Genomic DNA, 27,059 nt, shown 5'->3' with positions numbered 1-27,059 from the left:
AAAGCTAAGCAATGAGATCCAGAGGGCACTCCATTAGAGACCTCTGGTCAAATTGAGATCAAATGTTTGATCCTTGCTTAACCAGTTCTGATCTACCATCTAATTGTATTTATCACCTAGTCCTCTCCAAGAAAAATGCATGAGCTACTTTATCAAACACTTTGTTAAAAATCTAGCTAAGAGTCATCTACAGCAAATAAATATGGTTAGTCTGGCATGAAGAAGCCATGTGAGTTCCTTGTGATAATTAATCCATTCTAGAATTTCCCCAGGAACCAGACTCATAAATTTACAGTTAGCAGATTTAAATCTCTTCCCTTTTTTCTGATAATCAGGATATTTGTCTTTCTCCATTCCTAAGGTCCATTTCTCATTCTCTATGACTTTTTGAATATCACTAGCAAACTTGGCATTCAGATCCACAAGGTCTTTGAGGACCCAATCATACAGCTCAGGCAAATCATCAATTGCTATCTCCTTACTTGGGTAAACAACCCCCTAGCCTCCATTTTTGTTCATTCTTTTCCAATCCAAAAATCATTGGCATTGGCAGAAGAAACAGTAACAAAACAAAATCGGATAGCTCTTGCTTCTCCCTTATCAATTATTAAAAACCCACTATATACAAGGTTTTTTTCTATATAACTTGTCTGTCACCTATGGTATTCTAAGCCAAAGGGCAAGCATGCTTTGTGTATGAATTAAACAAAATTAAGTGTTACCAATGAATTCACAATGGAGAAAAATTTGGAGTCTTTAGCTAAAGGATTACATTGTCCAACTAAATCATAGATGAAAACTTGGACCCGAGTGTCCAGAGAGAGAAGAGACTTTTGTATTTAAAAAAAAAAAAAAAAAAAAAAAAAAAAAGGAATGAGTTAGAGAGGGGAGATGCCAGGTAAGAAAAAAGAAGTTGGATATAATTAGAGATTTTGATTTGGAATGAAGAGAAGAATGGGGGATTGGTGGCTAATTAAGCTTTGCCTTAGATTCAAAAAACTAGGGCTTTAGCAATCCATTCTGTCTTAGAGCAATATAGAGAAGAGGGCAAAGGATCATTTCCTCAGTGTTTGAGAGAGAATATTTGGGTTAGATTAGAAAGATGAAAAGAGCAACTTGGGAATGAGGTTGGTAAAGGAGGTAGAGACTTCAATAGTAAAGACCAACAAAAAAAGACATCTAATTTATAATAGGAAAAATCTGTCCCAGTTCACTGGGCCTATTTTCACCTTACTCTATCATTCCTCCTATTGCAAACAGTTTGGGTCTCAAGACAATTCTCTTTAAAATGGGGAAGAAGTGAGTACAACAGATAGAGTGCTTCCCTGGCATGAGGAAGACTCATCTTCCCAAATTCAAATCCAGCCTTAACATTTACTGAGTGATCCTGGGCAAATCACTTTATCCTGTCCATCTCAGTTCCTTATGAACTGGGAAAGGGAATGATTAGCCACTCTAATATCTTTGACAAGAAAACCTCAAACAGTCACAAAAACCCCAAATGGGAAATGGGACTGAAAAACAACTGACGATTTTAATGTATTCATTTCATAGAATAATAAATGTGAAGTTGATTTTTCATTCTGAAATTTTTTTACTAACTTAATAATTAATATCACTGAATCTCAGTGGCCAGTGAGTGCCAGCCATAGCTAAACTAGAAAACCATCCAACCTTCATGTGACCACTTCCAGGAGACTCATATTCCTTGGCTTTGAATCATTGGGCCCTAGAGAAGGTGTAGAGGTTCATTTTGGCTTAAAACAAGCCAAAACTTCTTTTAAAAATTAGCTAATCTCTTTCATGTCCCTTCAACCTTTGACAGAGTCACTATGAATTTGAGTATTCTTTCCAATACTGCAATTTGCAATGCAACTCATCTATGACATCTTTCAAAGTATATATATAGATAGATAGATAGATAGATAGATAGTCAGTGCATTTGCTCTGCCAGATGTCTACATAGCACACTGAGGGTCTCTCTCTAGATCCACGGATCCCAGTGGGACACATAAGCTATGTACTTACTAGCAATCCCTCACTCCTTTGTCCATCCCTTTTTTCCTCATGACAACCCTTCAATATGAGGATAACCATTCAAGTAAATACTACTTTGATGACCCAATCTGCTAGTCTAGCCATGTATCTCAATGGCTCTGCTCATTTTTGCCATATTATTTTCTGGTCAGCTGCTATTTCTATGCTTTAACATGAAATGTGTTGTGTAGGAGGAAAGGAGATTTATGTGATCTCTGAATAAGATTATCAGGGAGGACAGAAAAAGTTACAATAAGCATATGAAATAGTTTAGGATCACAAGATCTAAGAAATGAAGGGATGTAGGCAGCTAGGTGGCTCAGTGAAGTCAGGAAAACCCGAGTTCAAATTTGACCTCAGATACAACACGTCCTAGCTGTGAGACCCTGGACAAGTCACAACCCCAATTGCCTCAGGGATATAGACATTATTCAACACAAACCACTTTTTTTTTTCTTTTAACTATACACTGGAGATATACATGCAAAACCAAAGATGGTCCCTGCTTTGAAGAAGCTTGTATTCTAACAGAAGGAGAGAATGGTGATCATGAAGAAGTATTAAATCTTTTGGAAAATTAGAGATGATGAATGGATCGGTAGGAAAACAGATGGGGCCATCTTTTCTACAAATAGTGTTCATTAGGATTCCTTAACTAAAAAGAAGGTGGAAAAAGACAAAGGTATGCATGTAAACCAAGTCAGATGGCAAGAGTATAATATTGTGGGTGAACTGAGGCACTCACCAACCAGCACAATGCAGTGATTGACCCATAGTCACACATCCCATTAAATATGGAAGTCCAGGTGAGAATTTGGGTTTAATGAAAAGTTTGGAATAGGGTGAAATTAACAAGGAAAATCAATATGGTAGGCTGAATTCAGTTTCATTATATGACAGGGTTAATAGGAGCTTCACTCTAAGAAATCTGGACCAGTGCTGTCCCCCTTCTAAGCAATGTCTTCCCAGGAACACCTTAAAGGCAGAAGGAACTTTGATTCATTCTTCTTTGTCAGGTACCCCATTGAAAATTCTGACAATGGTAATTATCATCGTCAGTAATAATTACGTTATGCTTGACAAAACAACACATATTATATGGAGCTTTTCTTCCGAGGAATTCAACATGCTGCTATCATCCTACTCATTATTTTCCTACATAGAAAGTGGGGGTGGGATGGAGGTGAAACCGATTCTTCTGTAATATTGTGAAAAAGAACTGGCTTCTATTTCCATTTGGGCCTCGGTCATCTATTTCAAAGAATAGCAATTCAAGCAGATTCCTCTTTCTCTTAATTAGCAAAGTCTTCCTTGAGTAAATTCCCAAAGCCAACAAGGTTTTTTTTAAACCTCATACCTGAGAAGTCTGAAATTCTTGTAATTCTCTGCACCAATGTGATTGGCCAGCTAACCGATTTTTGTCTCGGGGATTCTCAATCTGTACAACCAGAGTTTTTTTTATTTCCAGGCCAATTTTCTTGCTTTTACACGGGCTCCTCCTCTCACGTAAGGAATTTTCCCAGTAGAGACAGACCGTGATACTTGATGATTGGAGAAAGAGGCAGCGGAATGTCTGGCAACAGTGTTAGACTCAGGCGAGGCACTTTGGAGCAAACGAGGGAAGAGAAATCCAAGCTGGATGTCTAATTTGCAGGAATTGAGGGGCTTAGAAGGCTGCCCTAGAGTATTGAGGGGTTAAAAAGCCACAAATTTCTAGGAGGTGAAACTTTTCCTGGCTCTGAGGTTATACCGTGTTCTGAATATGAACTGGTGGCTGGTTAGAGCTCTGAGCCTGGAATGGGGCAGAAGCAAGTTCAAATATGATCTCACTAAGTGTGTTACCCTGGACAAGTCACTAAATGCTGCCTGCTTCAGTTTCCTCAATTGTAAAAAGGGGACAATGATAGTTCCAATATGGCCCGATTGTTACAATGATCAAATAAGATTTAATTTGTAAAGTGCCCAGCACAGAGAAGGTGCTTAATAAGTGTTGGTTTCCTCTCTCATAGTCTTTTAAATTTTTATACACACACATATATAAAATATATATCTTTATATATTATAGACATTGGTGCTGGGGTAGGTAAGTGAGGAGAGAGATTCAAAGCTGTATTCAAAGTTTCCCAAGCTTGGGACTACACCATATTGATAGTCTCCAGCACAGATGTTCACTTCTCTTTTAAGAGAAGGCTGTATGTAGGGCCTTCAGAGTGCGAGTCAGCAGGTCTAAGCTTCAAATGCCATCAAAGACATTTCCCTACTGTGTGACCCTTAAATCACTTAAAATATCTGAGGCCGTTTCCTCATCTGGGTTAGTGAGAGTAGGGATGAAGAAAACCAGATGTGTCTGTATTCAGAAAACTCAAGTTGAGTTGAAAACACCAATTTCCCATTTTTCACAGGCCAGAGAACAAAGGTTTTCCCAAAATCCCTCCCTCCTATGCTGTTTTAGTTACCTACTGAATCCCCCAACCTGCTTCAAGGTTAGAACCAGGATGAAGTAGGAACATAGGGTGACACCTTCTGGTTTCAAGGTTAACATTCAAAGTCAGCACTCTCTGAGTGACCCTGAGTGGGTGATTTGACTCTCTATGCCTCAAGCAGAGAAGGTTGAAGGTGGTGGAAGGAGTACTCAAACAGGAACAAAAATCATACTGGTAAGGACCCTGGACGTCAAAGTGTCGAATCCCTATTGTACAGATAAAGAAACTGAGGCTGAGAGGAGTTAAAAGATTTGCTTGCCTGTGGTCATACAACCAGCAGATATTGAAACTGATTTGGAAATGTGATCTGATCACTGTGATCTTAGGCAAATGCGTGCATCTGCCAAGCAGGGGGACTGGAGCAGATGATCCCTTTCTGGTTTTGAATCTATGAACCCATGACTCCATCTTGCAAGAAGAACATCTTTGGTAACTTCCAAGTGGCAGTGGTGGAATTTGAACTCAGGTCTTCCTGACTGAGCCAAGCCCTCTAGCCATTAGCCTCTGGAGCTTCTAACAAAACATTTCAAGGGATTGAAAAACAAAATAATCTATTAAGAAGCCCAAACAAGCCCTTGGCATTCTGATTTGTGGCCAACGTGTGTCTAACAAAATTAGAAATGGAAGGAATCTGAGGGGTCATTTGGTTAACTGTTCCATCTAATTCAATAGTCTTTTTTCCACTATCCCTGGCAGATGGCTACCCTCCTTCTCCGCTTACCTATTATCAAGAGATGAGAGTAACTATGACAACATGTCAACCAGATAAGCTACATGAGACAGTTTGCTAATCAAGAAATCATCATATGACCTTTGTAGACATGGAAATATTATTATTTGTTTCACAAAACTGTGATTGCTATCAGAGAAAATATGAACTTTGTAGCAGGAATACTGTAAATATTGCCTCCTTTTCATTTGCTGTAAAAGTTTATGGAGATTGACAGACTCTTCTCTTATTAACATATGACCTAGTTTCTACAAAATTTAATGGCCCCAGGCCAGGCATGCTTTGCAGTAAATTTGGTAATTCTTTATGTCTGTCTCCACCCACCAACATATACTGTACGATTATTCACAATCTGTATTGGTTCACAAGCCAGTAAGCATTTGATTCAATTCAAAAAATATTTGTAAAAGTACCTACTATGTGCTAGAAGTTAGCACTTCTGGTAACATCCCACTATGTGCTAAAAGAGGGAAGGAAAGATGAAAGAAAGGAGAAGAGGAAGAGAGAAGGAAAGAACTAAAGGAAGTTAGGAAGGAAGAAAAAAGAGGGAAGAAATAGATATGGGAAGGGAAGAAAAGGATGAGGGAGGAAAAGAGGGAATTAGGGAAGTAGGGAGGAAGGAATTTAGGGAGAGAAGGAAAAGGGAGAAAAAGGAGGAGGGGAAGAGAATGGAAAGAAGGAAGGCATTATTTGCTAGGATTCTTTCTCTAATAGATCTCTATAAATTCTCTATATTCCCTCATTTAAACGTAATGATTTTATTTAAACATAATTATATTTGCATATAATTCATACCCCATAAATAAGACCTGCATGATTTATGACAAGTGCTTTAATCTCTCCTAAAGGGGTTGCCCCAGATGATTAGAAAGATCCTTGAGTATATTAACAATCTGTCTTCGGACCTTTTCTTTAATAATAATAGCAGGTATACTTGCCCTTGCTATGGACCAACCTTAAACAAAATCACAGAAACCAGAGGTTAATTTCTGGTTCTCATTCTCCTCATTTCAATGCAACAAATATTCATATGTACTGTGTGTGTGTGTGTGTGTGTCTGTGTCTGTTTGTCTAAAGCATTGGGGGAGATGCAAAATCACATAAACTACTTTCCTGCCCTCTTGAAGAGGAAGTCTGGTATGGACGATGATGCCCGTGAGAATTGGGCATAAACAAATGCTATGTGAAGTCTCAGAAGAAAGAGTTGCTATCTCCCCTTGCACATATTCCATTTCCCAAGGTATCTAATGCTTTCCTGCTGCCCAGTTCTCAGCAAGAAATGTTCTGATCAAACTGAAAGCTTCTGATTAAACTAATTCATAATAAGATGTCAATCGCTAGATGTGGCCAACTCTCAACAATGTTGTCATTAAAAAAAAAGATCAAGGGAAAAGAAATGGATTTAGACAAGAATTTCAGGAATATTGAACCGTTTGTTTCTAAAGATTTCAACGTGAGATGTTTGAAGATCATATTTCTTTAGTTTATGGGGGTACATGTGATAAGAAGAAAAAAAAAGGCTCAATTTGGGGCTATAGTTTTTGGGCAGCCAGAGTACACTAACGCCCATGGGGCTAAGAGAAAAAGACACTGGCAGGTGGTGGAGGGCCATGGGGTGATAGTAGAACATCAAAGACCAACTTAGAAATCTTGCCAAATCCCATGTCTCCCTTTCTTTTCCCTTCTCTCCCCACTGGAAAAAAATACTATCTAAGGGAACTGAGAGGCTCTGTGCCTGCCTACCCTATTATCTCTCCTTGGAGATAGGCAGGGGCTTAGGAAAGAGGTGTCTGGGGAGGGGTTTGCATAAACTGGTTTCTTTCATCACTACAGAGTCTCTCCATTTGCAGGAAACTTATCTCCTCAATTTCATCCCTGGTTCTGCTTTTTCTTTGTTCTTTACTCCTTCCTTCCTGATCTGCTCCAGGGAATAAGCTCTTTGGTGAAATAGGGAAAAAAAAAAAAACAACTTTGCCTGGATAGGCCCAGTATGAGCTTCATGGGGTGTAGAAATCAGAAAGGGCTTGGAGGCACTTTTAATAATGTTTGGCCAACAAATGGGTCTTCAGAACACTTGTGAGTTCCAGGCAATGCTGGCCCGGGGATAGTTATCTGCATTATCATCATGGCTCTAATCTCTATTTGTTGCCAGCAGATCCAGAACTTGGATCACAGATAATGGAGGTAATAGCAAATAAGTGTTAAGAACCCCGCTGTCAAAGCAAGTCTCAAATACCAATCACAGTTTTCCTTGGCAACATCTTTCTCAACCCCTGTCAGTCTTTCTGCCAAACTGTCTCCAGAATTCTTCAAAAACATATTAACAGTACTTTGTTCTTCATTAAAGATTTCTAATAATGCATTGGTAATTTTCATGCCATAATAGTATGTATTATTTATAGAGCATTTCTCTGAGGCGTATGAAGTATGAAATAGACTGTCATTAATTCTTGTCATTCCCCTAAGATGAAAAACTTCTGATTCTAGTTTTGCAGATAGAGAAAATTAGAAAGAAAGAATGAAATAGGTTCATATCTGGCATGGGATGGCTGCTCTGTTGGGCATTCAGAGCCCTTCTCAATCTGTCCCCTTCTGGCCTTCCCAAGGATTCTAGCTATCCATCCAGTTTATAATCATGTCATATTGATTTACTAACACCCCTTCCCATCTCCTTTCTCTCTTGCCTGGAATCTTGATCCTTCAACATTCTGGTTTTCATCAAGATCCAAATCAAAGCAATAGCTTTTGCATGAATCCCCCCCCCCCCTCCCTGCTTCTAATGTTGTCCCCTAGAATACTGGTTCTTAAACATCTTGGTCTCTCCTTTAAAAACAATTGAGGATTCCTCCAAAGAGCTTTTATTTACATGGGTCAGACCTAGTAATGCATGTCATGTTAGACACTTAAAACATCTTGGTATTAGTTTTGATCTTGTGGACACCTTAGGAAAAAAAAAAAAAAGGTCTTCAGATTCCCATTAAAGGGACCTCAGAAGTCTGTAGACCTCACCTTGAAAATTATTCTCCTAAGGAGTTAAGATTGTATAGATATGGACATGTCACCTGCCATGTGTATTCTTCGCATGAATAAATTAAGGATATCAGTTGTCTATTGGATGATCACCAGTGTCCAATAGTATAAAACCTAGATTTCCTCTTATTGGTCGATCTTACTATATACACTATTGTACATAAAGAAGTCAAAAGAACTGAGAATTAACCCAAGATAAAGATAATATTTGTGTTAGTTATTTGGATAGTCAGGGGAAAATGATATTATTTTCATAAATGATTTAAATCTAAGGTTTATACTAAATCCATGGTACATGAGAAGGGCAAGTCTGGATTGAGATAAAACCTGAGCTTTAATAAATAATTCTCTCTACAATAATAGGGAAGGCACTGGACTCCTCTAAACTGCTGTATTCTAATGCCTTTCCTACTCAGAGTGAATCTTTCATTTATTCTATATACACCTTGTACAGCTCTAGTTGTTTATATTTTCTCCTCCATCAGAATGTAAGCTTTATGAGGGCAAGGAATAAACTTTTGCCTTTCTTCGCATCTCCAGTACAGTACCTGAAATACAGTTTTTAATAAATACTTGCTAACTTGACTTTCCTCATCTGTAAAATGGGAGGACAGGATAGCTAGGTCCTCTAGTACCTCAAATGGGAAGATCTATGTTAAGTGCTCTGCAAAATCTTCAGATACTCCCCAAGGGTCAGCTAGCATAAACTTTAAGATGCCAGGTAAATGAGTTATTATTTAGGGTATTAATAGTATTATTAGTATTCTTATTGCTGTTACAAATATTACTAACATATTAGTAAATTACATATACTACTCTTAGTAGTTACACATTCTCTTCATAGTACATTGCATGTGCCACACTTAATACATTATACATGCTACTCTTAGTACATTACATGTACTAGTTTTAGTACATCACATGTCCTACTGTTAGTACATCACATATACTACTCTTAGTAATTGCATGCATTAGTGCAATTACTAAGTGCAACAGTACATAATATATTGCATGTGCTACTCAGTATATCACATGTGCTACTCAGTATATCACATGCTACTCTTAGTACATCACATGTGCTACTCTTAGCACATTACATATACTATTCTTAGTATATTACATATACTACTCTTAGTATATATGCTAACATACTAATATATACTACTATTACTTATACTACTAAATATTATGATTCACATATAAAATTATTCCCTCTTTAAGTACTAGTCACACCACACTGTTAGCAGACTAGTTCCTTCAATTTCTCTCTGAGATGAGTATCACAGTAACAGACTCAACTTAATAAAAAGATGCTCAGCTCCTGGTATCATAATTCTGCATACTCTATTCTTTTTCTTGCTCGATATGGATTCAGGCATTACTAGTTTATTTCATTTTCAATACTGGAAAAAAAAAGTATTCTCATTGTACTTTATAGAATTCTAAATAAAGAGCTAAAAGACTTTGAAGTTAAAAGGATCTTAGTCCTAATGCTTCCTGACACTCCTGGGGTGGCCTTGGAAAGCCACTTTCTTCCCTGAGTCTTCATTTCTTCAACTATAAAAAGGAAGGGCCAGATGAAGTGTTGCCTGTGTTCCTCAGGCTCCTTTTCACTTTTACATCTATGATTCTATGCCAGAATGGAATTAGACAAGCGCCTTCATTTTACAGATTAGAAGATTCTCAGAGAAGCTCCAGGTTTAACCTAAAGTGACCCAGGGGGAACCTCTGACTGTACTGTACTAGAACATCTCTATGGAACTACTTCCCTGTCTAACCATGGGCTCTCTTCTATCATCACAGAACTCTCTATGGTCAGGGGCGTTCAGACCTGGCAGTTGAGCCTCTAGGAATTCTCCAAGTGCTGCCTGACTTAGGGCTTGGAGGAAAAAAATATCCATTTAGGGCTACGTGTGGAGTTACCAAACAGAGCTCTGATTTTATGACTTTTTTTATGATGCCTGTCAAGAGCCTGCCAACTGTTAAGTCAAGATGTGAAGTCTCTGGTGTTTGCTAGAGAGGACTTTCTCTTATAGAAAGGAAAGTTGGAGCCCTCCAATCATTTATTTGCTTGTCAGCTTTTTGGGTAATAACCAATTAGAGAAATCATTGCAGATCAAGAGAACATTGTACATAGTAATAAGATTAAGTGATGATCAACTGTGATGGACTTGGTTCAACAATGCAGTGATTCAAGGCAATTCCAATAGACTTATAATGGAAAGTGTCATTCGTATCCAGAGAGAGAACTACAGAGACTGAATGTGGATTGAAGCTTAGTGTTTTCATGTTGTTTTTTCTTCTGTTGTTGGTTTGCTTGGTTTTTTTTTCTTGTGGTTTTTTTTCCTTTTGATCTGATTTTTCTTACACAACATGAGAAATATAAATATATGCAATTCTTTTAAACATATTTCCATATCAAATTGCTTGCTCTCTTGGGGATGGGAGGAAGAAGGAAAGGAAAAAAAAATGTGGAACAAAAAGTTTCTACAAAAATGAATGAAACTATCTTTATATGTACTTAGAAAAAGAAAATACTATTAAAAATAATTGAAAGTAGTCTTAGGGACCGTGTTATTACTTTTGGCTGCCACTGGATTGTCAAGAGTATATCTGACCAGAAAGAACTCTGGAAGGTAGGGGATAGTATACAACTTAATACCAGCTACTTGGGAAAACCGAGGCTGCTGGATTGCTTGAATTAGGAGTATTCTGAGCTGCAAAAGAGCTAAGGTTAAGTGGATATCTGTTCAGAAACAATCTGATGAACCCTAAATGGCCAGGAGAGTACAGAAGATAATAAGGGGCACATGATGTCAATAACCCAATATGGCTAAGAAAGAGAGGTCACAGCTCCCATGCAGACTGACAAGAAGGTTGGGCCCATCATGGATCATTAATGCTTCCAATCTGGGCAAGTCTCAAAAAAAGAGACAAGTTTGAGGACAAATGGGGGGAGGTTAGGGGTGTCTCAACTGAACTTAGGACTTCCAGGTGCTAGGATTGAGCATGCTGTCAAGATACTTATCTAGGACCTGATTGTTCAGTGTCTGTTTTCTCAATGATAAGATTGCTGTTTTCCCATCTCTGCACTCCAACTCTGATCTTTGTTCTTTTGCTCTAACAGTACCTCACACCTGTCATAGCTTGCTCTTTCACTTTTACCTCATAGAATCCTTTACTTTCTTCAAGACTTTGCTCAACATCTTCAGCCAGAAAGATTACTATATTATATACATATACTATAGATCATATATATTATGTTATGTTTTATATATATAGCATGTGTGTATATTTATTTGTTTGCTTGTTTATTTTACTATTCTTTCCTTAAAGGAGAACCCTCCAAATAGGGGTAGAATTACAACTTGTGTTCCTTCCATTTCTTGTTGGTCATATACAGATAATATTTAAAACTAGAAGAGATCTTAGAAGACAGTTAGGTCCCATTTTATCAAATCAGGAAACTTACAGAAAGTAGATTTCAAACAAGTTCTTCTGAATATAGTACACTTTTTCCCACTGTTTCTTAGTCAATAAATCTTACAAAATTGCCTTACAGACATGGACATTAAGTGATTTCCTGAAATTAGGAAGGGTCAGTGGCAGCATCTGAAATCAGAGTTGAATTTAAATGCCTATCTTTCTGACTGTCCACTATTTCCCAGTGCCTTTATTTCTTCCCTTATAAAATGTATATAACACTACATGATTCAAACAGGGTACAATGGAAGAAAAAAATGAAGTACTATATATGGTAATAAGCTAATGAATAGGAAAGCTATTGCAAAAGAAGTACTATATAAATTTTAGGAAATGTCATTATTATGTTCTAGTTATGTTATGGCTTCTCTATAATAATTCATTCACCCAGCGATGCAAAAGTCAAACCATATAAATAGATCTTTACTCATCTGGGCATATGCTAGGCCCACATGATAAATCTTCTATCTCTTTGAAACAATGCTTTTGACTTAATAACCCCGCTCCTCCCAGGGGCACACAGCTATTGCCTGTTGGGAAACATGGGAATTTGGCACTGGTTCAGGAGTCTGAATTAGGACTGGCTACATCTGATTATCACCATTTGACCCATCTCTATTGGAGTGGGAAAATCAGAGAAATTATCTACTCTGAACTTTAAAACTTGAGCAAAGTTAAATTTCCAGTTGATTGGACTTAATTCCTGTCCGATTCCCGAGAAACTATTCATGCCATCAGATAGCACACGCTCCTGTGCTCAAAGTGAGACAAATCATGTTTCCAATTGTGAAAGGGGCAAAAAAGCTACAGGGAAATTTTTTAGTACCTTGAAAATGACCTGCAATGGTTCAGGGTCATGAAAACCTAAGTCAGTAGAATTATTTTTAATCACCGCAGTAACAATATAAAATAATTTCGGGTGAAATAGTTGGGCTTGTGGGCAGTTTGACCCAGAGGTCACTTGTTTTTAGTTCTGTCTGAGAACAGGATGAAACATTCAACAGCCTCTAAATCAAACTGATCTTTTTTCTACTACCTGCAATTATTAAAACATATTCTTGAAAAGTACTTGTAAACACCAAAGCAGTGATGTCTGAGAGTCTTATACTTTTTTTGGTTTTTATTTGGCTCTTCATTCTGAATCATTTATTTATGTTGTTTCCTTAACACTGGTCATCATCTCTAAAAAGCATACCTTGCTTTTCACAACCTGGTCCAGGCTTACCTTCCTGACCCTAGTATAGAAGACTGCTTTCTTGCCTAGAATTTTTGTTGTAAACCAACTAAATGCCGTTTTTTCCATCTCTATACTCCCAACTCCTATCTTTGTTCTTTTGCTCTGACAATAAGCCATACCTAGGGTAGCCTGCTCTTTCACTTTTGCCTCATAGAATCATTTACTTTAAGGCTTAGCTCAATATCTGCATCCAGAAAGAGCATTGTCTGGACTAAATGGGGATCACAACATAGTAATTTTACTTTTTGTTGTTTGCTTTCATTTTCTTTCTCATTTTTTTTCTTTTTTGATCTGATTTTTCTTGTGCAGCATGATGAATGTGGAAATATATATAGAAGAATTACACACATTTAACCTATACTGGATTACTTGCTGTCTAGGGGAGAAGTTGGGGAAAAGGGAAGGAGAAAAATTTGGAACAAGATTTTTGTAAGGGTGAATGTTGAAAATTATCTTTGCATTTATTTTGAGAATAAAAAGCTATTATTAAAAAAAAAAAGACAACTCAAGCATAACCCTCTATGTAACATCTGGTCTATTCTCTAAAACTGTTAAAATATTGTCATTTTAAATGCTGTCATTTATGATGAATTTACTTATAAAGGCTTAGTTGATAAGTATTATCTCTTCCAATCAAAAAATAGTAATGCTAGCTAACACATGGTACTTTAAGCTTCAGCAAAATATTTCACAAACATTAACACAGTTCTTGGTACTTGGAAAGCACTTAATGTTTGTTGACTATTCTACCCTTGAGAAGGGGGAGGGAGAAGGGAACAAATGTTCACTAACTGCCTACTACAGTCAGATGCTCAACAGATATCTCATTTGCTCCCCCAAATTTTGGCAGGTAGGTTCTATTATTATCCCCACTTTATATGACTTGCCCAGTTCCATAACTAGTAAGTCTCTGAGACTGGACTTGAACTTGGGTCTTTTCTCAGCTTCAAATTGAATGATCTCTATCCACTGAACGAACCAATTAGCTGTGTTGAAAAGAGATGATTTTATTTGTCTTTGTTTATGACATGGTGCTCGTCACCCAGAAGACATTGCTCATTGACTGATTGATTCGGTTAATGGGAAAACAAATCCTTTCTCTCCTTCATGCACATTTCACAGCTAATATAAACAGTCCACAAATAGGTATCATCATCTTTCCCCAATGTTGTAATGGCCATTTAAATAATATTTGTTGGCAAATCAGCCTTTCGCTCACTGAAGATACTTAGTGGTACTCTATTGTTTCCAAAGATCAACCATGGGATTTGGATGGGAGAAGTACCTTTGGAACTCCCCTGGTTCCTCACAGCAGGGCCCTGTAAACCACAGGGATTTCAATGTTTATACAATCACTTCCTTTTGTTTATTGCTTTTAATCCTTTAAACTAATATATACCGATATTAACAAAGCAATGATAACAAACCAATGCTTTGAAACGAAAAGAAGCTACTATGTGTCAGATGCTATATACTAAGTATACAAGCTATGTAGTTCTAAGATATACTTACTTAAGATACACTGACAGCCTCTACTGGGCTTATACCCCAAAGAGATACTAAAAAAGGGAAAGGGACCTGTATGTGCCAAAATGTTTGTGGCAGCCCTGTTTGTAGTGGCCAGAAGCTGGAAAATGAATGGATGCCCATCAATTGGAGAATGGTTGAGTAAATTGTGGTATATGAATGTTATGGAATATTATTGTTCTGTAAGAAATGACCAGCAGGACGAATACAGAGAGGCTTGGCGAGACCTACATGAACTGATGCTGAGCGAAATGAGCAGAACCAGGAAATCATTATATACCTCAACAACGATACCGTACGAGGATGTATTCTGATGGAAGTGGATTTCTTCAACAAAGATAAGATCTAACTTAGTTTCAATTGATCAAGGATGGACAGAAGCAGCTACACCCAAAGAAAGAACACTAGGAAATGAATGTAAACTGCTTGCATTTTTGTTCTTCTTCCCAGGTTATTTATACCTTCTAAATCCAATTCTCCCTGAGCAACAAGAAAACTGTTCGGTTCTGCACACATACATTGTATCCAAGATCTACTGTAATCTATTTAACATGGATAGGACTGCTTGCCATCTGGGGGAGAGGGTGGAGGGAGGGAGGGGAAAAATCAGAACAGAAGTGAGTGCAAGGGATAATGTTGTAAAAAATTACCCTGGCATGGGTTCTGTCAATAAAAAGTTATTTAATAAAAATAAATTAATTAATTAAAAAACAAGATACACTGACAGCTAGAATTTATGCTGAACTTTGAAGTTCATAAAGCATTTTACCTGTTATCTTGTTTGACCATCTCAAGAATCCTGGGAAGAGGGACAACTAGTTGGTGTATTGGATAGAGTACCAGCCCTGAAGTCAGGGCCTGAATTCAAATTTGGCCTCAGACACTTAACACTTTCTGGCTATGTGACCCTGGGCAAGTCATTTAACCCCAATTGCCTCAGGGGAAAAAAATGAAAACAGAGAAAGAAAGAATCTGTGGGGAGCCGGCCCTAATCGCATCATACCAAAGACTTCCTGAACAGGAATCTCCTAATCACATCCTAACTTTGAATAGGCAGATATCTAGGCATCCCCTAATCGCATCATAGAGCTTCCTGCCACCTGAAACATCTGAGCAGCTCATCCTTGGGCGGGATACCAACCCTTTGTCTAGGACCCCCACCCTGTACTGTGTTTGAACAAACCCTGCCTTCTTTTCTACAGCTATATATATCTGTACTATTGCACCCATTAAAATGAGGCTTGATCAGATGAATTTGCCTTGCCCTTATCTCTTTTCTTCCAGGGTCCACACACTCTGCCTCGCGGGCAGGAATCCTAGGAAGGAAGTACTATTTGTCCCTATTTTAGAAATGAAGTAAACTAAGGATAAGAGAGTTAAAGTGCCCTCCAGCAGAATATGAATTCAGGTCTTTTTGGCTATGATGCCCTAGGATGCTTGGGAACATTCTCCATTTGAGCTATGGAAGGAATCTCAACAATCATTTAGAGTAACCCATATGCAAATTAATTACAGGATAGCACACTCGGAAAGAGTTCAGGGGGGCTTCACTTTTGGGCTGAGAGAACCCAGACATAGGTCACACCATCACTGCGAGCCCCAGAAAGCTCTTGAGGACTATTGGTTGCCAATCTACTGGTGGATTTTTCTTAGTGGACGTTCCCTTGATGAGTATATTCACAGGTCCAGGACAGCTATACATTTCAAGAAGTGTGTATAAGATCATAAGATCACCGATTTAAAGCTGTGAACTTGCTCCTCACTTGACAAAGGAGGAAACAAGCCTAGAGGGCTTGCTCAAAAATCACACAGGCAAGAAACTCTGGCAACATCAAATCATCTTACTCCAAATCCAGAATCCTTTATATGAATCACCTGTAAAGCATAAACTGGGACTGGAGGAGACCTTTAGAAGCCACATGGTCCAACCCACTCATTTTACAGAAAAAGAAACTGAAGCCCAATATGATAGCGGTAGTTAAAAATCAGGGATGAAATGTGAAATCTCAGCAGGCCCTACTGACTCCACTATTGGGCCCCATGGCTTCCACCTTAAGCAATCTTTTCTTTTCTCTTCACAGCGCTTTTTCCTCTGTTCTCTGACTTTATGGGACCCAAGAGGCAAGCATTCCTGTCTCACCATACCCTTCCACGCTAAGAGCCAGTATCATTTGTAAGCCATTTTCACTTATGAGTTTGGTACCCTGGGTGTCACTGCCTACTTTTTCACTCTTCAAAGATTTCTTTATAGGAGTTTTCACTCTCCTGGGTCTCGTAAGGGGTTCTAACGCATTCCTGGCCATTTTCTTCCTCTTCTAATGGTTTCTTCTTTCCAGGATTTCCCTTGAGTTCTCCTAATTTACACAGCAGGTAATAATATTTAGCAGCCTTCAAAAATAGTTCTCTTTTCTGGGATAGAAAATTAGATTTTTTTTTCTGGACTGAAGAGGAGCTTTGATATATCCTTATCTACTCAATTTTCCCAGGAAGGCCAGTAACATTTAATGTGAAGGTTTTCTAATATTCTCACAACTGGCACAGTGATGATACATTAGGGACATGGGGAGGAAATAGATGGATTTTTAGCAGGTATATTTGGGGGAAAAAAGAGAGGCTATTATTTTTAGACATTTTCTCTGTCAAGGCCCCATTCTAGAGAATCTTCCATTTCAGGGTGCCTTCTAGCCTAGGAAGAAAGTAATAGGATTAAGAGGAAGATAGGATGGGATACACGATTTAGGAAAAAGATGTCTTAATGAGCTGGTATCTTTGCCGGTGATTTTTAAAAATAAAAATATCCCAAGGGGAGTCTTATAGTGGCTGATGCCTATTGGGTTCAAGCAAACTTCTCCCTACAAGTTAGGCAAACTCTTCTGAATCTAAGGCTTTGTGATGACCAAATTAGCACCCTGGATACCTTAGAATCAGCTGGAGTCAGGATAAGCAAAAGTCCTTGGTCTTTATGGGTAGGAGTGAATTGGATGGATGCAGAATCCTCTCCTCTTCATCTCCCACCCAGAAGTGACCCTGGATAGTTATTCCACCCCCTAATCCCTCCTACAATTCCTTGTATACACCAATTATCAAGCTAGCACAGAACAGTGGGAAGGGTCATTTTCCAAGCATTAACTCAAAGAGTTTCAGCCCTTTATAGGGTTTAATCAGAACTTTCATTGGCCCTAATTGAATTTCTCAAAAGCTGTAAACATCTCTTCCCAATACTGACTCTCAAATATAAAAGCAATTGGCCCCTGGGAAGATAAATCAAACCCTAGAGCCTTCCACTTCCTAGAGCTCATACTTAGCTATATCACAGTCTAGACCTAGGTTGCTCCTCAAACTCCCTAAGAACCATTAATGACACAAGAGTTTGGGCTTTTTTCCCCTTCCTATTCTTTGGAGGCCCCAAAATGGAGAAATATAGGGTCAGCAAGAAGTTGTATCAAAAGCATGTTTCTTGGGGAGCAGAGTCTAGGAAGCTGGAATAGTAGATTGTTTAGGTGAGATATGCCCAATGCTATCCTTCAAAAGTGAAATCTATGACTACAAATGTCAAGTTCATTCTACATTATTATCCATGGTCCAGCCCTGTGGCCATTGTTGAGGGACCATATGATCAAAGATTTAGAGCTGGCTGGAGCCTCCAAGCCCATGGAGTCCAACAGCTTCATTTTCCAGATCAGGAGTTCAGGGAGGTTAGTTAAATAGCTTGCCAGATAGTCTTCTGAATCCAAACTTGATGCCATTTCCACTGTAGTGTAAAGCCCCTAGGGTAGCTAGGTGGCACTAAAGTAAACAGAGTGCCACTCAAGAAGACTCCTCTTCCAGATTACACATTTCCCAGCTGTGTGACCCTAGTAAATCACTTTACCCTATTTGCCTCAGTTTCTTCACCTATCAAATGAGCTAGAGAAATATCTCTGCCTCTTTCCTCTAGTTTAAGACAATATCCCCCACATCCAATGGTCTTTCCCCAGTCCTCAGTTTTCTTGAACCATCATACACTACTACCTCCTGGAAACATCCTCTCCTTCCTTGTCCTTTGGGATCCATTAATACATGTCTTCTACTCTCTTGACAACTAATTCTTCTTCTTTCCTTCTCTGGTTCCCCCCAATTTTGGTAAGATTCCTCCAAACTCTCCTTTCATTTCTCTCTGTGTAGGAGAGAGCCATCATTTTTATGGCTTCAAATATTACTTTCATGTTGATGTCTTAAAAATCTCTAGTGCTGACCATTTTGCTGAACTCTAATCTGCTACCGCCAACTTCCAGGTGCCTCTCTTTCTCTGCATATCCAAACTTAATGTGTCTGTAAATAAATTCAGGATTCATAGGATCACAAGTCTAAGAGGTGCAAGGTCACCCCATTCAACCCACACCTGACCAAGGAGTGCCTAACCTGAGGTCCAGCAGGGAACTTACTAGATTTCAACATAATTGCTTCCTTTGTAATCTTGTGCTTTATTCAGAGCATTTCAACAAAAATAGTCTGCGACACAAAAATGACTAAGGACCTCTGGCCTCTAGACAAAGCCCTGACCTGACAACTAAGTAATCCTTTTAGCTGCAGCTTGAAGATTCCCTTCCAGTGAAGGACCCAGTTCCTAAGGAAGAAGCCCAATGCAGAGCTCCAGATCTCCTGGTTAGGAAACTTCCCGTTTCCAATTTCCCTCCTAAGTCCTTTATTCTTAATATCTTCAATCATCCTGCCCTGGGCTCAGACAAGACCACAAACCTTGAAATTATGTAGCATCTTGGCCAATAGCCTTAAAAGAGGTAGAAGCAGAATCCCAATTAATTAATTTGCCAAGGGCTTTTCCCCACTAAGACATTAGCCAGCATTTGGGCTTTGGACCCGTCACGTGCACAGAAACCAAATGGAACTCCACTTCAAATGCTTCCCGTAGACAAAATCCTTTTTTCCCCAAGTTGGAATGTAATTGGATTCAGAGTTAATTTTTAACTAAGGTGAACTCTTCTTTCAAAAAGGGTAGTTTTTTCTTAAGACTAACTAAACCAAGGTATTTAATAATTTCAATATATTTGACTTTCCTTGAATATGACCCTAAGAGATAAATCAATAAGCCAGGAGAATTGTAAATAAAGCTGATGATGCAAAGGTAAAGATAATAGCACTTAGATAATAGGATGGGGAAGGGGAGTAGGTGGAAGACACATAGAGAAACAATCATTCATTTGATTTCAAATTCATCCTCTTACCTGATTTTATGCAATCTGCTGACTTGCAAATTCCATCTGGGAAAAAAAAAGGGGGGGAACTTAGAGATAAAAGTGTACACCAGTAGCTTTTGCCCTATTTTTGTTCTTTTTAAGATTTGTCATTTTAATGGATGGTTCATTAACAGTAAACTATAGCACCCCAAGTATGATGTATCAAGGCACACCATATACATTACATTTGGAAGATAAAGACAAATATATGTGTTTACAGTGAGATTTGTATTAGAGGGAGAGAATCATATCTGCTAAGCTCCTGCATAAAGTGGAATAATCAGCTGTTTGGGCCTGCTAATCACTTTTCCCATTAAGAAACTAATCCTTTCTATGCAAACTCCTCCGACCTGAATCACTACTCTTAAATTCCAAGGAAGTCCTTCCCGAATGTCAATGAGCCAAGAGCAGTGAGCTCCCAGCTCAGTTCTGGCAGGAAATCCCATATGCCCGATTCAGATAAAATTATTTACACTTGGATCAGCTACTGACACATTTTGTATTTTGGGGGAAAAGCGATTTCCCTTTTCTTTCCCTCATTTTCCATACAAGGGATGGGAGGCCCCTTCCAACTCCAATATTCTATCGCAGCATGAGTCTTGTGATAAAAAAAGCACATGAACTAAGTAGGCTAAAGTAATTAAAAGCTCAGCTCAAACTTCGAACACCTTATTTTAGGACCCTGGGTGATCTCATGACATATTTCGTATCGCATGTTTCATACTGAGTGCATTCGAAAACTTTTGACTTTCTTCCCAAGAGACTGTTTAGAGTTGAAAAAGAACTGAGATGTAATTTAGTCTACTTTTTCAGGAAATTTGATTCCCAAGAAGGTATGTGACCTATGCAAGGTCATGCAGATAGCTAGATACAGAAATAGATACAGATATGGATAGACAGAAATAGATGGCGATATGAATAAATAGGGAAATCTCTCTATACGGATGCCTATTTTCATATAAATGTGTTCACGTAATTAGCTTTTGGTGTATACACCCACAATGTCCATTATTCCCAGAGTTAACTATTATAGCACGCGACTGATTTAGTTCTCCACTTTAGAGCTAGGGGGGTCTGCTTAGACTTACCATCATATGTGGCATAAAGAACTATCATAGTGACCGCTATGATAGTGAGCAGAAGCACAAGGACGGAAAGAGTCAGCTCTAGACCGGACCATCGCTTTGCCTTTGGCTTGGGGATGCTGATTTCAGTTATATCCATCTGGCTTTCGGATCTGCCCATAACCTAAGTTCTGAAAAGATAGAGAAAATGGCACACATCTCAGTAGTTATTAAGTGACATTTATACACACTGAAAGATGACAGTGGATTAGCAGATGAATTGTTCAAAGGGCCACTCAAAATCCCTGCCCCAAAATGAACATGCTAGAAGCTCAGAGGTCAGATCTCTCTCTCACAAGGTTTCATGGGATTTGGAGAGGCCACGGAAAGGCCAAAGAGAGTCCAAGAAAGAGGCTTAGATTTCCACAAATACTCACTCAGGGTTCTGCTCCTCAGAAGTTCACAAGCAAATAATTTCTGAACGGTAACAAAGGATCGCTTTTAATCCCTCCTCCTGATCTCTGAACCGATGTCAAAGTTTACTTTTATATCTCATGGTTCTCTTCATAATCCCGGAAATCGATGACTAATAAATGACTAAAATGACCAGAGTTTCCCAAACAAAGCCTCTTCTACCACTGGACAGTCACACCCTTAAGCACATGCACAAAACACCTTTACAGAAGTTTCTGATTTCTCGATTTTTAAAAATAGCTTCTCTATAGCTCAGCAATTCTGACAACCCTGGTCAGCAGCTCTGAACCACCTCTGCCCTGCCTAGAGAATTCATGTGAAAACTGTCACTTATTCACTCAGTGGGCCAAAAGTCAACAGCTTCAACTTTGACAGGATCTGTGTGTGGGAATATTTGTGTTCATATTTATTCATGTGTATTATACAGTACTCATTTTTATTGTCGATTCATTTTGCATCTCTTTGGAACTCCATTTGAGAAGTTTTTTTTTTGTTGTTGTTGTTGTTGTTGTTTTGTTTTGGTAAAGATTACTATCTTTACCAAATGGTGTCATTTCCTTCTCCAGATTATTTTCCAGATGAGGAACAGAGGCAACCACAGTGAAGTACCTTGCCCACAGCTAATAAGTGTCTGAGGTTGGATTTGAACTCCAGAACAGTCTTCCTAATTCCAAGTTCAGTTCTCTATCCACCTAGCTGCCTTACTATCTAGTTGTCTTATAAGTCTTCATATACATGTTTCTATAGACTATTCCTTGTGAATGTATATATATTTGAATGTGTATTTAATTGATTATGATTCTTATTAAATATAATAGGTATTGAAAGGCAGTTGTGGTATTATGGCTAGAGGAAGAAAGCAGAAAAACCCAGGTTCAAATCTACCTCATATCTAGACACTTAATCTCTCATTGTCCCCAAATAATTGTCTAGTACTTGATTACATAAGTGCCAACCAGCATTGGGAGTTTCTTCCTCTGGGAATTCCCCGCACCAGTAGAAGTCCATAGGTCTAATCCCTTTCCTTTAAATTAATGAGAAGTAGTACGACAAAATTTCAAATTTGACTCCTGAAAGCTATGTAACCTGAGCTAAATTATTTAAAATCTGACTATACTAGTTAACTCTGTCTGACTCTGGTTTGAGATTATCTTTTCACTAGGAGTTCCCTCATATCAGGGATTCTCAAACTTCTTGGTCTTGGGACCCTCTCATACTTTGAAAAATTATCGAAGACGTCCTCTTCCCCAAGAGCTTTTGTTTATGTGGATTATATCGACCAATATTTAACATATTGGAGATGAAAGCAATTTATTGTTATATTGACAATTGTTTTGACTTCTCAGGATCCCCATACAGATAGCTCCAAGTGTCCCCATCCACATTTTGAAAACCAATCCATGAAGTTTCCAAAGGAAAGTATCTTTACCAATGAATCACAGAGCTGGTCCAAAGAACCACAGTAATTGCAAATATGTACCTCTATTCTCTAAAAAGAAATAAAACTGAATTTACTCATTAGTCAATAAGCATTTACTAAATGCCAGGCTCTATGCTAAACTCTAGGGATGCAGAGAAAGGGAAAGCCATTTCCCTAGTGCTCTTCTCTTAGACCAATCACTAAGACAGAGGCTTTATTGCTATCCAGAGCAGAGACACATCTCACCAGAGCACACTGGACCATCTTTGAATCAAGGGAAGAACCCTTTGATTCTACATATTTTTATACTTTTAGAAAGGCAATATTGAACATGAATATAGGACTATAGATCATATAAAAATCTATTGTAAGAAGACATAAAACTGTACCTTAGATGTCCCAAAGTGCTCCTAACTATTCATTTGGAAAAGAATATACATACACAACACACACACACACACACACAATTTCCTATTACTGGAGGAGCATAATGCTTATCTAAACCCTGCTGATTTAATCTTGACTTAGCAGGCTGAGAAACTGACAAAAGCAGCCACAAAAAAACACTCAGTGAAAGTCCCTTTACATTTTAATTGCAATCATAATAAACCCACGAATAATTTAGATTCAAGCTTTATTTTCAAATTTCTCTTTATTTCACTTAGTACCCTGGTCATTATCTAACTACAGAAGCTTAGACCAAAACAGACAGTTTGAATTATTTTCATTTACAGTGGGCAAGGCTGCATTCTGAACTAATTAGCTAGATGAGCCATTTGGTTCTGGGCACAGAGGCATAAATCTGACTTCGATTTCAGATAATGAAGAGCATCCCAGAGCACTAAGTCCTAAGGAAGTTTTGAAGGATACTCAACATTTCCCCAAAATATGTACTTTCCATAAGCATTTCTGACACAATAATTTATCAAAGCATTAGAAAATTAGCTCTGCCCAAGGTCTCACCATCATGGCAGAGCTGGGAGAGCAACTGCAGTTCTGACTCAGATCCAGAACTTTTATTTCTCCACATTCAGAAAATACAGGAAAACGTTGCCTCCAATTCTTCCCTGTCTTTTTTTCTTCACTGAAATAACAATTAGCCAGTTAAAATACTTAAAGATGAATGTATTTAGTCCTCACCAAGCCAGCCAAACGTTTATACCAAATAAGTATTTGTTTGCTTAGATGGTAGTTGCAAAAGAGCTTAGCAAGTTAAGAGGGCCAAGTCTCCCAGCACCATGCTGCCTGCTGTCTTCCTTTAAGTGTTTCCCTCTGGCTTCTTCCGGAGTGGAGGCTGGAGCATCCAGCTCCCAATGTACACCACAGCCATGCTGGGAGGCAGACGTGGGCATTCTTAAACAGTGACCTAGTGGCAGCAGCTGCCTTGGTCGTCTCTACCCAGTGTTCCTTAGGACCCATTTTCTTCAAGGCAGGGAAATTCTAAGTGTTAATAGCATAGCTGATATTCTTTTGCAAATTGTCTTTTTCTCGCTACTTTTCTAATGGAATTACTCTAAGCAAATCTTTTAAGTGAGGAACTTAAGAAATTATACCAGAAGGAAAACATTTGGAATTCTAGCACCCAAATTGCCAGGTAGCTTAAATTACCTTAAGTAATTTGGAGAGACACATGGAGAGACAGATGGAGACACAGAGACACATGGAGAGACACAGAGACACATGGAGAGACACAGTTTTGTGGGGGTCTGAGTCTTAATCCTTAGCCCAGATGAACAACAAATTTTTTTAGAGACAAAAAGTGGGGAGGGAGAGGAAGGGACGGAATGATTCAACAGATATGGTTAAAAGGAGCAATGATTCTCCCTGCTCATTGAGCAGGCTAAGGAAAAATTACACCTGTAACACTGGCCCCCCTTTTTCCTTTGGAAGTCCTATGGTTTGCAGACCCAAGGCTTTTTTAGAATGACAGATATTAGTACTTTTGAGGGGCGGGAGGACGCTTAAGCTCCTTCCAACAGCCTCCGATCAAGCCCCTCAGTTTTAAAGAGTCGGTGGGGACTTGGAGGTTTGCTCTAGGTCATCCAGACACTGAGCAGTATTCCAGAATCCAAGCTAATCCCTCCAAGACTCGCTACCCCGAATCTTAAAGTGTGAAAGTGAAGAGCTGGAGGTGGGGGGTGGAGAGAAGGGGGCACCATTATAGAAGGATTATTCCCAGCTAGAGTTTCCACTTAATAACTATTAGTTAAGGCTCTGGACCACTCGTGGAAGTGACTAATTAAGATCAAGGGACGATTCTGATTATTTTTGCCCAGACAATTACTACTTCAAAGGGATCGAGAAAGGCAATCCTCCAGATAACCGAGTATAATCCTATTTATCAGATGGACAAATTGAGGAGCAGAAGGGAAACCGGTGTGTTGGGGATACAAGTACTTAGCAATTTCCATCTTCAAAGCACTCCTCTCCCATTAACTTATTCTTCCAGCCCCTGCGGTTATGAGATGTAATTACACTGGGTATTATTCTACCGCTTTAACAGGTGTGGAAATGGAGGCACAGGGGGTGGTCCAGAGAGGTTCCATTCTTCAGGCTCCGGCCTCAGACGGCGAGCAGCTCCCCATGGGAATTTCTCTTTCCTGGCTGCGCTTCCCGAGCCGAGCCCCGGATCGGGGAGGAAGAGATCCTGGATTCAAAGTTTCAACCGCCTCCCCGCTTTCCCTGTACGAGCCCAGGAAACCGCCCAATGCCGAAACTTTAGCGGACGCTGGGAGATGGGCGCCGGGTACCGGGCCGGGCGATTCGGGGCTCTGAGAGCCAGGAGACGGATCCGCAGCGCTTCCGCTGCAGACCGGTGGCTACTTTCTGCTGGGGAAGGGGGTTCGGGGATCGGGGGGTCCCCGAGCGGGGCGCGCTGCTCCCGTCCCGGAATCTGTCCATTTAGGTTGCGAATCGCCGGAGGGCTTGGCAAACTTTTAGCTCGCCGTGGGGAGGGACGAGCGGGGTGCGCTTCGCCCCGATGCCGGAGACAGGCGTGCAAACACAACGGAGCTCACCCCGGCAGGCGGCGGGGGGCACGGGGAGGAGGCGGCGACCGGCCCCCGCCGCTGGGCGGCTTCGGGGCGGCGGGAGGAGAAGCGAGGAGAGGGCATTTCCCGAGGCACCGCAGGGGACCGGGGCTCGGACACCGCGCTCGGCACAGAACCAAGGTTTCCCAAGCCGGCCATAGGGCAAAGGCGTGCTCCAGCCCCACAGGGGCCCCGGACCTGCGCCCCGGGGCTCGCTGCCCACCGACGAGAAGTTGCCGAAAGGGCTTGCGGAGCAGGAACGCCCAACGCCCCCCTCCCTCCGGTCCTTATCGGAGGGTCCCGCGTGCCGCCCGCCCGTCCCAGCCCACCCGCGTCTGGGCTCCAGTTCCCAGCCTCTGCCTTCCCGTCCCCAGGTTGCTCCCGGGATGCAGCGCCCCCTCGCCCGCTCCGGGGTCCCGCCTTCCAGCTCCCGGTCCCTGGGAGCCTTGCTCTCGGGCTCCGCCGCCCGACACCTGGTCCCGAAGCCCCAGCGCGGGTCCCGCATCCGTCCGCTCTCCGCTAGTCCCCACAGACTCGCTCCTGGCAGCGTCTCCCCCCGGCGCCCCCCGCTCCCCCCCCCCCTCTCCCCGGTCCCTGGGGCCGTCTCCCTCTCCCGGGACTCACCAGTCGAATCTGGGAGAAGTTAGTGGATGATGTAAATAGACACATGCCCAGCCAATGAGATCGCGGAGACCGAGGGCTGCCCCGGGAGCCCCGAGCCGTGCGCACGTTGGCAGCAGCGGGCAGCCGGGGGAAGCGCCGAACGCGGGCGAGCACCGGAGGCGGCGGAGGCGGCGGGGGTAGAAGCAGGAGGAGGAGGACTGGGGAGGGTAGAAGAGAGACAAGGCGAGGAGGGGGAGGGGAAAAGGGGTGGGAGGAGGAGGAGGAGGAGGAGATGATTTGCGGCTTTCTTCCAAGGAAGGACACTAGAGCCCTCCTCCTCTTCCTCCCCTTCCTCCTCCAGGGCTCAGGCTAAGGCCCCCGCAGGCGCCGGGAGCCCAGCGGTTCTCCAAACACCCCCCCACCCCCACCCCCACCCCCACGGAGTGGCCGCGCTCCCCAGCAGCTCCTGCCACGCGAGTTGCGCTCCAGCTCCAGCCGCGGTTCTACCCAGCTCCGCATCCCTCCCGGCACCTTCTCCCTTCTCCCCACTCTTGCTCTCCTCCGCTCCCCACCCCCGCCGTGCCATCCCCTCCCGTCCCTCGAGCCCAGCCTACGCGGCTGCTGGGGACTGAAGGGAAGCAGCTGTGGCGCTGAAGAGTGGAGGGTTAACCTTAAGACTACCCCCCCCCCCCGCCTTCCCTCCTCCCG

The 27,059-nt window shown here is 40.8% G+C and overlaps 1 protein-coding gene across 4 annotated transcripts in view; it reads right to left on the bottom strand.

The window, feature by feature from the left end:
- Window positions 1-26,774, bottom strand: part of MME (membrane metalloendopeptidase) — a 111,579-nt gene extending 84,805 nt beyond the window's left edge. The window contains exons 1-3 of one of the 4 annotated variants that reach the window (XM_031957548.1): window positions 26,373-26,774; window positions 20,850-21,016; window positions 19,750-19,785 (exon numbers count right to left, since the gene is read on the bottom strand). In XM_031957548.1, the coding sequence (XP_031813408.1) occupies window positions 19,750-19,785; window positions 20,850-21,006 (193 nt within the window). In that variant the 5' untranslated portion in view covers window positions 21,007-21,016; window positions 26,373-26,774. The other 3 variants (XM_031957552.1, XM_031957549.1, XM_031957550.1) reach the window with 3 other exon arrangements.
- Between the last annotated feature and the right edge of the window lie 285 nt (window positions 26,775-27,059).

Source organism: Sarcophilus harrisii, chromosome 3, assembly GCF_902635505.1.
Source record: "Sarcophilus harrisii chromosome 3, mSarHar1.11, whole genome shotgun sequence".
In the NCBI taxonomy this organism is placed as follows: domain Eukaryota; kingdom Metazoa; phylum Chordata; class Mammalia; order Dasyuromorphia; family Dasyuridae; genus Sarcophilus; species Sarcophilus harrisii.
This window is presented reverse-complemented; position numbering and strand designations above follow the sequence as displayed.